The 12712-nt window shown below is 48.9% G+C and overlaps 1 protein-coding gene and 1 long non-coding RNA gene across 4 annotated transcripts in view; both read right to left on the bottom strand.

Moving 5' to 3' along the window:
- Positions 1-6640: 6640 nt before the first annotated feature.
- Positions 6641-8826, bottom strand: LOC129518374 (uncharacterized). Of its 2 annotated transcripts, none has more exons than XR_008666181.1 (2): positions 7127-8826; positions 6641-7032 (listed from the first exon to the last, which is right to left on the bottom strand). It is a non-coding gene; the product is annotated as an uncharacterized LOC129518374 (long non-coding RNA). The 2 variants fall into 2 exon arrangements; XR_008666182.1 differs by having other exon boundaries at positions 7131-8826.
- Positions 8827-8884: 58 nt separating this feature from the next.
- XPNPEP2 (X-prolyl aminopeptidase 2) overlaps positions 8885-12712 on the bottom strand; it is a 28174-nt gene continuing 24346 nt past the window's right edge. For both annotated transcript variants that reach the window (XM_055337411.1, XM_055337412.1), the window contains 2 exons: positions 10945-11034; positions 8885-10334 (listed from right to left, as the gene is read on the bottom strand). In XM_055337411.1, coding sequence (XP_055193386.1) covers positions 10140-10334; positions 10945-11034 — 285 coding nt within the window. In that variant the 3' untranslated portion in view covers positions 8885-10139. The remainder of the gene's footprint in view (positions 10335-10944; positions 11035-12712) is intronic.

The raw sequence follows: 12712 nt of genomic DNA, 5'->3' as shown, positions 1-12712 counted from the left end.
CTCCCCGTATATTTATCATCACAACAGCCATCGCCATGGAAAAGACGTGCTTTCACAAGCAGTTTCATACCATCAGCAATGTCCCAGGCAAGAGGCATTTCTTCAATGTGTGTGTGGTTTAGAATGTTCACTTCATGGGTTATCTGTGGCAGATATTTTAATAACTTCAATGATTTTCTTATTACAGAAGCAATTCACGTTCTTCACATGTAATTTAGTGAATACAAATACACAAAAAGAAGAAAACTTTAAAATTCTCCATAATGATCTTCCATACTATTCGGATAAATATCTTTTTCTGTTTTTGAGCATTTAACTACCTCTCTGTCTCTGTCTCTATTTTACAAAAATCATACTGCACAGAAAGCAGATCTGTTGTTTGAAGGGATGGGAAGCAGAGGGAGAGTTCAGAAAGGGCACAAGGATCCTTTTGGGGGCGATAGGTTCACTATCTTGGTTGTGGTGATGGTTTCATGCGTGTATACATATGCCAAAACAAATCACGCATTTAAAAAATGTGCAGTTTATTGCAGGTTGATTATACCTAAACAGAGCCATTTGTAAAGTTTTAAAAATTAAAAAATTAAACACCCAAACTGTGTTGGTATCTGCTTGTCATACTGAACACAGTATCACTGAGATTTTCTCACCCTATAAAATATTCAATTATGACATTCATAATGGGTGCCCAGCAGCCCATGGTCTGAACCTACCATGATTATTTCAGTAGGCCCCCACCCATGAGCTCCGCTTGGCTTCATTTTTCTTTTTAACTCTTCGTGGTATATACTTAAGGTAAATATTCACAGCCACAATTTTTTCCTTTGGATAGACTTCCGCAGGGGGACACTGGGGTATAAGGTGTGCATCTTTTTAAAAGGCTTTCCATTGTGCGGCGCTTGTGAAATCCTGGGCTGGCCCTCCCCTGTTCCCAAGATGTTCTTGTGACTTCCTCCCCGCTGTGCCCCAGCCTGCCTCACGCCCTTTGACCATCCAGCCATCGTGGGTGAGCTCAGGGAAGCCACAGTCCTTCTCCCCCAAGCTGAAACCATGCTTCCTTGGCTCCGTCCTCACCCTGCCAGGCCGACTCTCAACTAGATCCCGCAGTCCAGCTCGTCCCCCGCCCCCCCCCACCACGGGCGGCCCAGGAAGGACCCCCCCCTCAGGGTGGAGGGAGTAGGTGGGGGCAGGGGCGGTGATCCCGCGGGGCGCGGGGCGGGCTAGGGCCGCAGGGGCTCAGGGAAGGCACCCCGGGGCTTGGGCTGCGGGAGCGGTCAGAGCCGGAGGCCCCCCCCCAGAACCTTCCGGACCTGCACCACGACGGCGGCTTGTCCCCCAACCGGCATGCAGGATGTGCCCCGCTTCCTGTTTGCTCAGCACGGCCGCTAGCCGAGCTCACACACTAACCGCAGAGCCTTCAAAGGCAGCCAGTTAACGGGGTGCTGGGTAGCCGCCTCCCTGGGCCTGGGAAAAGGCGGCAGGGGTGGAGAGGAACCTCTAGCGAAGCAGAGAGGTGACGAACTCCCCAGAACAGAAGGGGGCAAGTATGTTCAGCGCTGTCCTTTTCAGATGTGCCTCCTCTGGCAGCAGCTGCCCCCACCCACTCGAGGGGCCCAGGGCTCCCCCATCTGGACTCGCCTTCCCACAATTTATCCCTCCCAGTAGATTGCCCTGGCCCCAGTCCCCTGAGGTCAGTCTCCAGCTGGTTAATGGGCCCTAAACACCTTTTAAACAGGTTTCCCTTCTGGGCAATACATTAACATTTTATAGATTACTTTCCAGGTACACACTGCCCTCAGCTAAAGAAGTGATCCAGATCAGTAGTGCAGTGAACAAGGCAGCCTCAAACTCGATAATGGGCTGGCAGAAAGGACAGGCACTTTGAAGACATGCAAAATAAATAGTTGTCAAAATCCCTTGCACCTGGGAGCTTAGGGCTAGGTGGGGGAGGCAAGCTTACATTTGCTCAGCACTTGTTCTTTGCCAAGCACTACATTAATCCCAATACAACCCTCTGAGGTGAGCAGTTTAAATTGGCATTATTATCGCAAAGATGTGCTCAGTATAAGTATGGGGCAGGAAAGCCTTGATTTGGCAGCAATATTACAGGATGTGTGTGTTTTGGGGTGGGAGGGTCCACAGAGAGTGAGATCCATCTGAACCCTCAGAGAGTAGGTAACAGGGTTGCCAATGACACAAAGGTTATTGTAGGCTGCATTCACATAGAGCAGCTCCTTACCTGCACCCCTGAACAGATTCTAATTTGGTAGAAGATCATGGGTGGCATGTTTGATGCATTTGGCACCCAGATATGTGTGTAAACGTCCCTTACTCTCTGAATGGGTACAATCCTAGTTTGACAGAATAAGAGTTTGGGTATTGAAGGATATCTATATTTGGTTAAACCTCCCAAATGATTCTTATTCTCACCTCTCCCAACCACATGCACAAACACACACACACACACACACACACACACACACACACACACACACACCTAGTGGAAAATAATACTCTGTGTCAGGCAGTAGGAGTGAAGAGAAAGTGGAAGGCATCGGGAAGTCTGATTCCATGCATAAAAGCTGAATAGCTAATGCTGTTTAAGTGTGTTTGTGAGATCTATAGGAAGCCCCGTCAACCTGGGGAATACCCAACCCCTGTAATATTTGGCTTAGAGGGTTGGGGTGGGGAAGCAAGTTGATCTTTAACAGCTGTCATGTAGAGGAAGGGTTGTATTCTGGGTGGCCAGGAATGATGGGAAACAGAGAAATGGAAGGTTTGGGTTCCTTCTGAGGAAGACATTTTCAATACTTATTGATATGTTTTGAGAAAGAGAGAGAGAGCAGAGAGCAAATGGGAGGGAAAGAGGGAGGGGGAGAGGCAGAGGGATGGGGAGAGAGAGAATGTTAGGCAGGCTCCACCCCCAGTGTGGAGCCACACACCCGGGCTCGACTTCACAACCCCCAGATCATGACCTGAGCCAATATCAAGAGTTGGAGGCTTAACAGACTGAGCCACCCAGGTGCCCAGACATTCTTGATATTTAGATGGTACTAGTTCAGCCCTGGGTAGGTAGTAGAGCTTCCTGTCTCTGGAAATGTTCAAGCAGAGACCACACAGTCGCTTGGAAATAGGCATTTCCAAGACCTTGGAAAGGCCAGCCCACGAGCAGAGTTCATGGTGGTAATCTTAGGCAGGGAGGGTGAGAAGAATAAAAGCACAGGTAGGGGAAGGGCAGAGGAGGGGATGAGCCTGGGCAGGAAGCATCCATTTCTCAGGTACACGGACATACATGCAGAGCTTGCAGCTCTAGGAGCATTGGGGAGTCCCTGGCAGCAGGGGCTGATGGGAGAGAAAGTCATCTCTGAATCTCTAACTCCTGATAAGGTCTCGGTTTAAAAACAAAGAACACCTGCAGGCAGCTGTGGCAATGACCGCAAAGAAGAGGCTGGGCTTTGGTGCTCAGATAAAAACACAGGCACTGCTCACTGCAGGGCCTTTCTATGGGATACTGGGAGGGACCAGACTGTTCTGCCTAGGACTGTGTCCAAAGTTTACAAGGACTAAGGTCGCTGAGCAGTCTAGGGGACAATTGTCTAGGGAAGAGGAAGAGCAGAAGTCACCGCTCAGAAGTGGGGTCAGGTAGAACTGGATTCAAATCACAATATATCACTTACAGGCTGCATGGCCTTGGGCAAGTGACCTTGGGCAAGGCGCTCTTGTGGAGACAGTGATAAGGTGGGCCTTGTTTGGGGAGTGTGAGTGCATGTGTGTGTGCATTGTGTATGTGTAACCAGAGTTACCCGGATGACGGGTATAGGGAGAATACTGTCAGTTCAGTGCACAGTTCATGCAAAATGCTTGGTACCTGGTGGGGGACTGTATCACTTCACTTCAGGCCCCACCCACAGTTTCTCCTCTTGCCATGGCACCTGCTTTGACACTTCATCTGGACCCCACCTGAATCTCTGCTAGGTGACTCTGGCCCCTATTCCGTGTGCCTCCACCTTGCCAAGGGCAGGGTCCCTCAGGCCAAGCCACTGTAGAACACAGAAGGTATGACAAGTGAGGGAATCCAGAACTCCTAGGGACCCCTGGGAGGGAAATGAGCTTTCCAGCTTCATGGCCTTGCCAAGGACCACTGGGGTTTTCTCAACCAGCCATCCTTCCGACTCGAGCTGCTCACTCAGTTCCTGTTTCACAAAGAAACAAGGAAGTGAGGAGGTGGGCCGGCCAGGGGCAAGGGCTGGCTGGGCATGGTCCGGAGCACCTCCCACTCCTAGCTCCCAGTGCCTAGGACTGACGGAGGGCCCAGAATGGACTCGGGGAAGACAGTTGCTATTGATTCTTTCAAATTTCCATGTTTTTGGGAACCAGAAGCGCCCAACCACTGATTTGAGGAAGTGCGCAGTGAGTTGGTAAAATTCACTGCTGACGTGGTTTAGCTGGGTGAAGGCGGCCAGCTCCACCCCTTCCGTGGTCCCAGCTCAGGAACTCGAGCCAGCTGGCTGGCAAATGAGGTGAACTGACTGGCTTAGTTATTATTTTAAAAGTGAACCATTGAGACTGTGTATATATATAAGTATGTATGTATGTATGTATGACCTCACCGAGGCTCTTCCCTATTCCAAAAAGGATTTATAGCATCACAAAATGTAGCCCAAACCATCATCACCACTGTTATCACCGCTGTGTGACCTGAAACAGGTCTCCTTTGGCTTCAGTTTGCTCCTTAGAGGAAGTAGGGAGTGACAGAAGAACATACTGAAAGCAAGAGATGAGCCAGCAGAATTGAGTCAGGATGCTGGGAATTTCATCCCTGCTGTGGCCACAGTGGGCTGCGTGACCTTGGGCAAGTCCCTCTCTCTCTCTGGGCTGCTGTTGCATTTCCTTATCTGTACATCAAAGGGATGAAACCCGCTTTTTCTTTTCTTTTTTTTCCAAGACTTTATTTATTCATGAGAGACACGGAGAGAGACGCAGAGACACAGGCAGAGGAAGAAGCAGGCTCCCTGTGGGGAGCTCGATGGGGGACTCCATCCCAGAATCACGCCCTGAGCCAAAGACAAACACTCAACCACTGAGCCACTCAGGCATCCCAAAACACGCTTTTTCTTAGTCTTTGTTTTCTTTTTTTCCCCCACAAGAAAATGTAAAGTTTATTTCAAGAGTACTTATTATATTTCACTTACTTAAAGACTAGGGGGATAAGTACCCCTTTTTCATAAAATCACACATCATGGGATTTCTACTGTTAAAAGTTACAAAACTCACCGGCCACACACCGTTTGAGGACATGGTGATCTCTTACTATTTATAAGGCATAACTATAACAATAATTATGTTTTTTACACTAATATGTCAAATCCATCTGACTCTTCTGCCATTTTGCTTGAGATAAAGGAACCCAAATACTTCTTTTTTTAAAATATATTTTTTATTGGAGTTCAATTTGCCAACATATAGCATAACACCCAGTGCTCATCCCATCAAGTGCCTTCCTCAGTGCCCGTCACCCGGTCACCCCCATCCTGCCGCCTGCCCCCCTTCCACTACCCCTTGTTCGTTTCCCAGAGTTAGGAGTCTTTCATGTTTTGTCACCCTCTCTAATTTTTCCCACTCATTTTCCCTCCTTTTCCCCTATAATCCCTTTCACTATTTCTTATATTCCCCGTATGAGTGAAACCATATAATGATTGTCTTTCTCCAATTGACTTATTTCACTCAGCATAGTACCCTCCAGTTCTATCCACGTTAAGGCAAATGGTGGGTATTTGTCGTTTCTAATGGCTGAGTAATATTCCATTGTATACATAAACCACATCTTCTTTATCCATTCATCTTTCGATGGACACCGAGGCTCCTTCCACAGTGTGGCTATTGTGGACATTGCTGCTAGAAACATCGGGGTGCAGGTGTCCCGGCGTTTCAGTGCATCTGTATCTTTAGGGTAAATCCCCAGCAGTGCAATTGCTGGGTCGTAGGGCAGGTCTATTTTTAACTCTTTGAGGAACCTCCACACAGTTCTCCAGAGTGGCTGCACCAGGTCACATTCCCACCAACAGTGCAAGAGTGTTCCCCTTTCTCCGCATCTTCTCCAACATTTGTGGTTTCCTGCCTTGTTAATTTTCCCCATTCTCACTGGTGTGAGGTGGTATCTCATTGTGGTTTTGATTTGTATTTCCCTGATGGCAAGGGATGCAGAGCACTTTCTCATGTGCTTGTTGACCATGTGTATGTTTTCTTTGGTGAAATGTCTGTTCATGTCTTCTGCCCATTTAATGATTGGATTGTTTGCTTGTGTTGAGTTTAATACGTTCTTTATAGATCTTGGAAACTAGCCCTTTATCTGATAGGTCATTTGCAAATACCTTCTCCCATTCTGTAGGTTGTCTCTTAGTTTTGTTGACTGTTGCTTTTGCTGTGCAGAAGCTTTTTATCTTAAGTCCCAATAGTTCACTTTTGCTTTTGTTTCCCTTGCCTTCACAGATGTATCTTGCAGGAAGTTGCTTTGGTCATGGATCTCCTAGTCCAGACTGGCTATGGAATTTGTAGGACCTGGTACAAAGTGAAAACGCAGGACGTCTTGTTCAAAAATTTAAAAGAAATTTCAAAATAGTGACAGTGGAACACAGGGCTCTTCTCTTTTCTTTTAAGATTTTATTTATTTATTTATTTATTTATTTATTTGAGACAGCAAGCGAGCACGAGTGGGGGAAGGAGTGGGGGTGGGGGCAGAGGGAGAGGGAAAAGCAGATTCCCTGATGAGCAGGGAGCCTGAGGACGTGGGACTCAATCCCTGGGCCCTGAGATCATGACCTGAGCCAAAGGCAGCCCCCCCAGGTGCCCCTGGACAGGGCTCTTCTAAGCACAAGGCCTTAAGTGACTGAACAGGTCAATCCCCCAGAAGTTGGCTCTGCAACTATTTCCAACACAATTTTATAGGAAGCCCACGCAGGCTGCTTTTGGCTGGGGCTCTGTTTTCTGTGGCTGTCCTTGTAGCATGTCTAAGGCACTTTAGGCTCTCCGAAGCTGGAAAAACACAAATTAGATACTTGGTCAAAAGCCTGTCTGGTTTTGATGATTTATGTATAAAATTTGGATCCTGTTTTTTTTTTTTCCTTACCTACCTCCAAAGGTGAGGCAAGAGTTGAACTCATGCTGAGCAAAGAATATCATTATCATCTCCTGTCTGCGTGGCTTCCTGGCTCAGAGTGCTGTCACATCCGGATCTTATGAGCCTCTCTCACCTCTAGCATAACCTCATGTGGAAGGTGGTATAGGTAGTTTACAGAAGAGATGACTGAAGACCAGAGAGGTGAAGGGGCTTTTCTGAGGGGGGCATTTATTTATCCTCAATTCCCAATGATGTCTCAAGTGTTCCTGTGGGCATTAGCCTTGCTGTATGCGTCCTGAATGTGTCCCTGCCTGGTGCCGAGGGAAGCCCTCCCAGCAGGCTGCTCAGTGTGCTGGCCATCTGGGGTCCAGGGAGGGAGGAGCTGGGGTGGCAGCAGCCCCCTCTGCCGTCGTGCTTCTGATGCCAGGGCTCCTAACCTCGTGATGGTGAATTGGAAGGGGTGGTTAAGGGGAGAGATGACACAGAATGCTGAGTTTTGCACTGAAGGGAGGAAAGGGGAGTACGTGAGCTGCCCTGGGCTGAGAGCATGTGAGTGGGTCCCTGGGCCACCTGCTGTCTATGGCCCACCTGAAGCCCAGGAGCGGGTATCAGGGATCAAAGGGAAAGATCTAAAAAAAAAAACAAAAAACAAAACAAAACAAAACAAAAACAAAGGGAAAGATCTGGGTGGGCAGGCCCTGGGGAGGCAGGATGGTATGCAGAACATCAGTTGGGTCTGAATCCCAACTCACTGGCTGTGTGGTCCTGGCTGAGCCTCAGTTTTCTGAGGCATGTGAATGCCATATCACCTGGCCTTTTCTGAGAGAGTGGGTTCTGGAGTCATTTGACTGGTGTGAGTCCTGCTTTTATCATTTTCTTGCAGAGTGACCTGGAACGAGTTGGTTAATCTCTATGAGCCTTACTCATTTTCTTCACTTGTAAAATGGGAACAGTAAAAGTACCTTCTCAGAGGTTGTGGAGATTGAGTGGGAAAATACAATAATGTATTGGACACTTAACCCAATGTATTAAGAGAAAAAAAAACAAAAAAAAACCCAATGTATTAAGAGGATAGATCTCATGTTTACTGTTCTTATCACAGTAAAATTTAAAAAGAATTTAAAGTGCGTATACAGCACTGTGCCTCGTATAAACGAAACACTCAGTGAATGGTAGCATTGATGATGATCATGATCATGGTGGTGATAACTTTAATTTTTATTATTAGTAACTGTCTTTGTGTGGTGACCAGTGGGAGAGTAAATGAATCAGCAAGTTGAGGCCCACTGTTGGGTGCTGTAGGGTCTCATTGAGGATGGCTCCCAGATGGGGCCTTTGGATATAAGCATCCATGGTGATAACAGTCACAGGTCACCCTCACTCAGCAAACTAGGCCTAGTGGCCCTAGGTGGGGGCCTCCTCTGCCTGGCACCTTTACCCGGCACTCAGCCCCGGATACTTGATTCTCTCCTCCCCCTGACGGTGCCCAGCGGAGCATGGGTGCTGCATCCAACTTTCCTGGACTACATTTGACAAGTCCCACAGCATGAGGCCCCCTTCCAGCCTCTCCAGAAGGCTGTGACTTTTAGCATGGGAGGTGGTTGGCTGGGCGTGGCATGCATGCTGATGAGTGTTCACACACGTATGTGCACGCATGCTCACACGCACATTCTCAAGCACATGCTCTCCAGCTGAGCTTCTTGGAGCCTCACATCCCTCCCCCCACCTTATCCCCTCCCCTTCCTCCCCCACCACAAAAGCCACAGGTAACAGCAGTCCCCAGCAATACAGAAGACGCAATGCAAAACCCAGAGGCAGGCTTCATTGCCATGCTGTTTTAAGCATCTAGCAGGATGTAAGCCCAGGTGGCTAACGGCAGGGCTGACCAAAGAAAACTCTCCCTCCCTCCCCTCTGCCCTGCCCCCAACAGCAGGCTCAGTGACTTTGGGAAGGGCTTGGAGGTATGCTAAAGGATTTTACATGGTGCTCCACCAGGTCCCAATCAAATACTGTGTGTCCTTGGAGAGGTCCCACCCATCTGGAGCTCAGTCTTCCTATTTGGAAAATGGGGAAAGCAGACTCACACAGGTTCAGCTAGCCCACACAGGTTAAAGACCATCCAAGGATGCTGGAGGATTTGACAGCCTTGCCACTGTAGCTGCATTTTGGAAACTTAAAAGAGTTCCGCATGTGCTGGCAAGTCAGGGATAGTGACTGGGCCCTGCTGCTGAGGTTGTTATCAACTTTGGGTAGGGTCATGTTCCAGAATCCTCTCCATACTTCCTCCTACCCCATGGCCAAATTGTAATGGTTTCACTCCCTGTCCTGTCAATTGGCATGGAGCCCACCCAGGGTTTAGAAGTGATGAGCTCACATGTGGGGCAGGTTGCTGTCCATGCCCCTTGTCTGGCTGGCCTTCCTGGTGGCAGTATGCAACCAGAAGACTCAGCCACCTTCCCTTCCTCTGCCTCTCCAGTCACAGCAAGGAGCCTAAAGGCAGCCCTTGCTCTTTCAGCCTGTGGACTGCAGCCAGGAGGGCACTGGAGGGCCAAGGGCAGGTTGGGATGGTCAGACGCAGCTTCAAGGGTGTGGAAAGACCAACAAGTCGGGAGCCGGTAGGGGTGGGAACAGCTCTGACTATATCCAGCAGGTGGCGATAGGGTGGGGCTCTTCAAGGCCATGGAGCCCCTGAGAGTCGGGTACTGCCTTAGATTGGTTTTGCATGGGGGTGGTGGTAAGATGCTCTGCTAGGTTATAGGTTGTGCTTACTGGGTTCACAGGAGGAAAGCAACTAGCCGGCTCTCCTATCCCAGGGCTGGGGGTCGGGAGCCCAGGGTGAGGTGTACAAGCCTGGAGGGGGCTTGCTTGGGGCCAAGAAGCCCTGTGTCCCTGGGGCTTAGTTCTGGAAAAGAAGGCTGAAGGCAATGGTTTCCTGCGCAATGGGCTGGTGGGGGCTCTTGGGGCGTGAGTGTTGCTGGCTGAGGGTTGCTGAGCTAGAGGTTTGGCCAGCCAGTCTGAGCCTCTAGACACTCCAGCCAAGGATGATAAGAGAGGAGACCACCAACAGAGGAGCCAAAGAGGTAGTACGCAGGGCCCTGGCAGACAGGGGCTCCGTGTGCCGCTGCAACCACTGGAACTCCTCCTGCAGCTGGCGCTGCTGCAGCTCTGGGCCCACCTTCTCGCGGATGGTCTGGTAATAGTGGTTCAGGTACTGGAGCTGCAAAGGGAACGAGGGGTGAGGGCCTCCCCAGGCCGAGCTGCCAAGAGATGAGGTCTTGGTGCCAGCCAGTCCCATCCTATGGTTTTCCGGCTGCCCACCCTGGCCCAGCTGCCCACAGGGAGTGCACAGATCACCCCGGGGCACCAGCCGTCATCAGGCCACAGGCATTCTCTGGGGCTTTTCAGAGGCAATTCACGAGTGGCTGTTTAGTGTCACAGTGAACCTTCGTGGGGTGGGTGGGGATGGGAGTGACTTTCAGGCCCAGGAATGAAAGTCGGGCAAGCATTATTAACTCCATTTTACATAAGAAGGGACCAAGGCTTATTTTAGGACTTGAGGAGGCAGAGTCCAGAGATTCAGTCTCAGATTCCCCAGGAGTTCACTACCTGGCAGGTTGGTATGACCAGAGAGTTCTAGAAGCTTTGGGGTCTCTGGTGGGTAGAGGAGGGATGACCCGGTGTGTGCAACAGTGTGGATCCTCCCAGGGGAGGAGAAGTGGCAGAAGGTCTTGGGGTAGGGGGAGCAGAGGCAAGAGAGGTGCAGAGTTGGGAAGAAGGCAGTCAGGAGCTTATGGGCTGAAAGACGGCCAGTGCTGAATGTTACTTACGTGCTCGGGAGACAGCAGGCTGATATCAATGAGGTTCCGGTCATAGGGCACCAAAGACACCACTTCAAAGGTCAGGTAGGACCCTGGATACTGGGGTGCCACAGGGGAGGTGGCAAAGCAGGAGACTGAGTGAGTAGAGCATGCTTGGCTGAAGGGAAGGAGGGAGTGCTCCACTCAGAAGCCATGGGCACAGGGAACTGACCCTTGTCAAGCCTGAGACTCCAGGTAGGCCAGAACCTACCATCCCCTCATCCACCTCCCCTCACCCTGGTCTGCCACTCAGCACCTCACCTCTGGTGCTTTTTAGGCTTGCCTGTCTCTAAGTGTGTGCATCTACAGCACCACAGGGGCTTGTTAAATACAGAGATTCCAGGGTCCACCCCCCAGACCACTGGAATGACAACCTTCTAGTACAGGGCTGGGAACCTACATTTAAATGATTTTAAGATAAGTTATTAGGTTTTCATATCTATCTAATCTATGTCTTTATCTATTTCTCTCTCTATATCCAAACTTCTTTGTGTCTGTCAACTGACGTATCTATAGAGAGAAGTATAAAGAAGAACAAATAGGCCATAATTCCCATTTCCCAGAGATCCCTTGCATGCTTGTGCTTCAAAAGTTCAAACTACAAAAAGATACCCAATAAAAATGGCAAGTCTCCTCCCTGCCCGGTTTCCTTCCTGAAAACATTTAAGACATATGTGGTAATTAACCATTAATTAACTGTTTCAATCCACAGAAAACGGATCCTACCAGATGCTTTTCTGCACCTTCTCTACACCCTGTTAATAGTAAATGTAGGAGAGCGCTGCATATTAGCACAGGGATAGCTACCTCACTCTTTTTTCTTTAGGATTTTATTTATGTATTCATGAGAGACGCAGAGAGAGAGAGGCAGAGACATAGGCAGAGGGAAAAGCAGGTTCCCTGTGGGGAGCCCAATGCGGGACTCGATCCCAGGACTCCAGGATCATACCCTGAGCCAAAGGCAGAGGCTCAATGGCTCAACCGCAGAGCCACCCAGGCGTCCCTACTTCATTCTTTTTTTAAGGGCTGCGTAAGGGCCCATGTATGCAGATGATGATTTATTTCATCAGTGGTGGATACTTAAGCTGTTTCCACTTCGTTTTTTACTATGACCATCGATGCTACAATCCACATCAATGTATCTTGATGGGACCTTCTGGGACTAGATCCAGAAGACACATATCTGGCAGAGGGATTGTTGGGACGAAAGGTGTAGGCATTTTAAATAGATATTTTGATGGATGTTGTCAAATTGCCCTCTAGAAAGATTGTATCAATTTGTACTTCCTCCAGCAGTACGTGAGAGGGCCCGTTTCCTCATAGATTCACCAGTCCTGGGTATCATCAAAATCTCTCATTGTTTGCCAGTCAGGTGAAACATGGTCATCTATTGCTGACTTGATTTGTGTTTCTTTAAGAATAAAGTCGAGCATCTTTGCATGCTTATGGGTCACTTGTATTGATCTTAGTGAGTTGCCTCTTCATGCCCTTTGCCTGTTTTTAATTCTGTTTTCCCTGCTTCTGTCTTACTGATTTGTAAAAAGCTCATGGTAAAAGAAGGAAATGCACGCTTTCCCCGTTGTGCATGCTCTATTTGTCATACATCTTTTGACTTTGTTTATGGTATTGTTTCCATGTAAACATTTTTTAAGAAGATTTTATTTATTTGAGAGAAAGAGAGCCTGCGCACATGAGTGGAGGGAGCAGCAGAGAGAGAGGGAGAAGCAGACTCCCGGCT

This window comes from Nyctereutes procyonoides, unplaced genomic scaffold, assembly GCF_905146905.1.
Source record: "Nyctereutes procyonoides isolate TBG_1078 unplaced genomic scaffold, NYPRO_anot_genome, whole genome shotgun sequence".
Classification (NCBI taxonomy): domain Eukaryota; kingdom Metazoa; phylum Chordata; class Mammalia; order Carnivora; family Canidae; genus Nyctereutes; species Nyctereutes procyonoides.
Note: the sequence above shows the minus strand (reverse complement) of the source record. Positions and strands in the feature narration are given on the sequence as shown.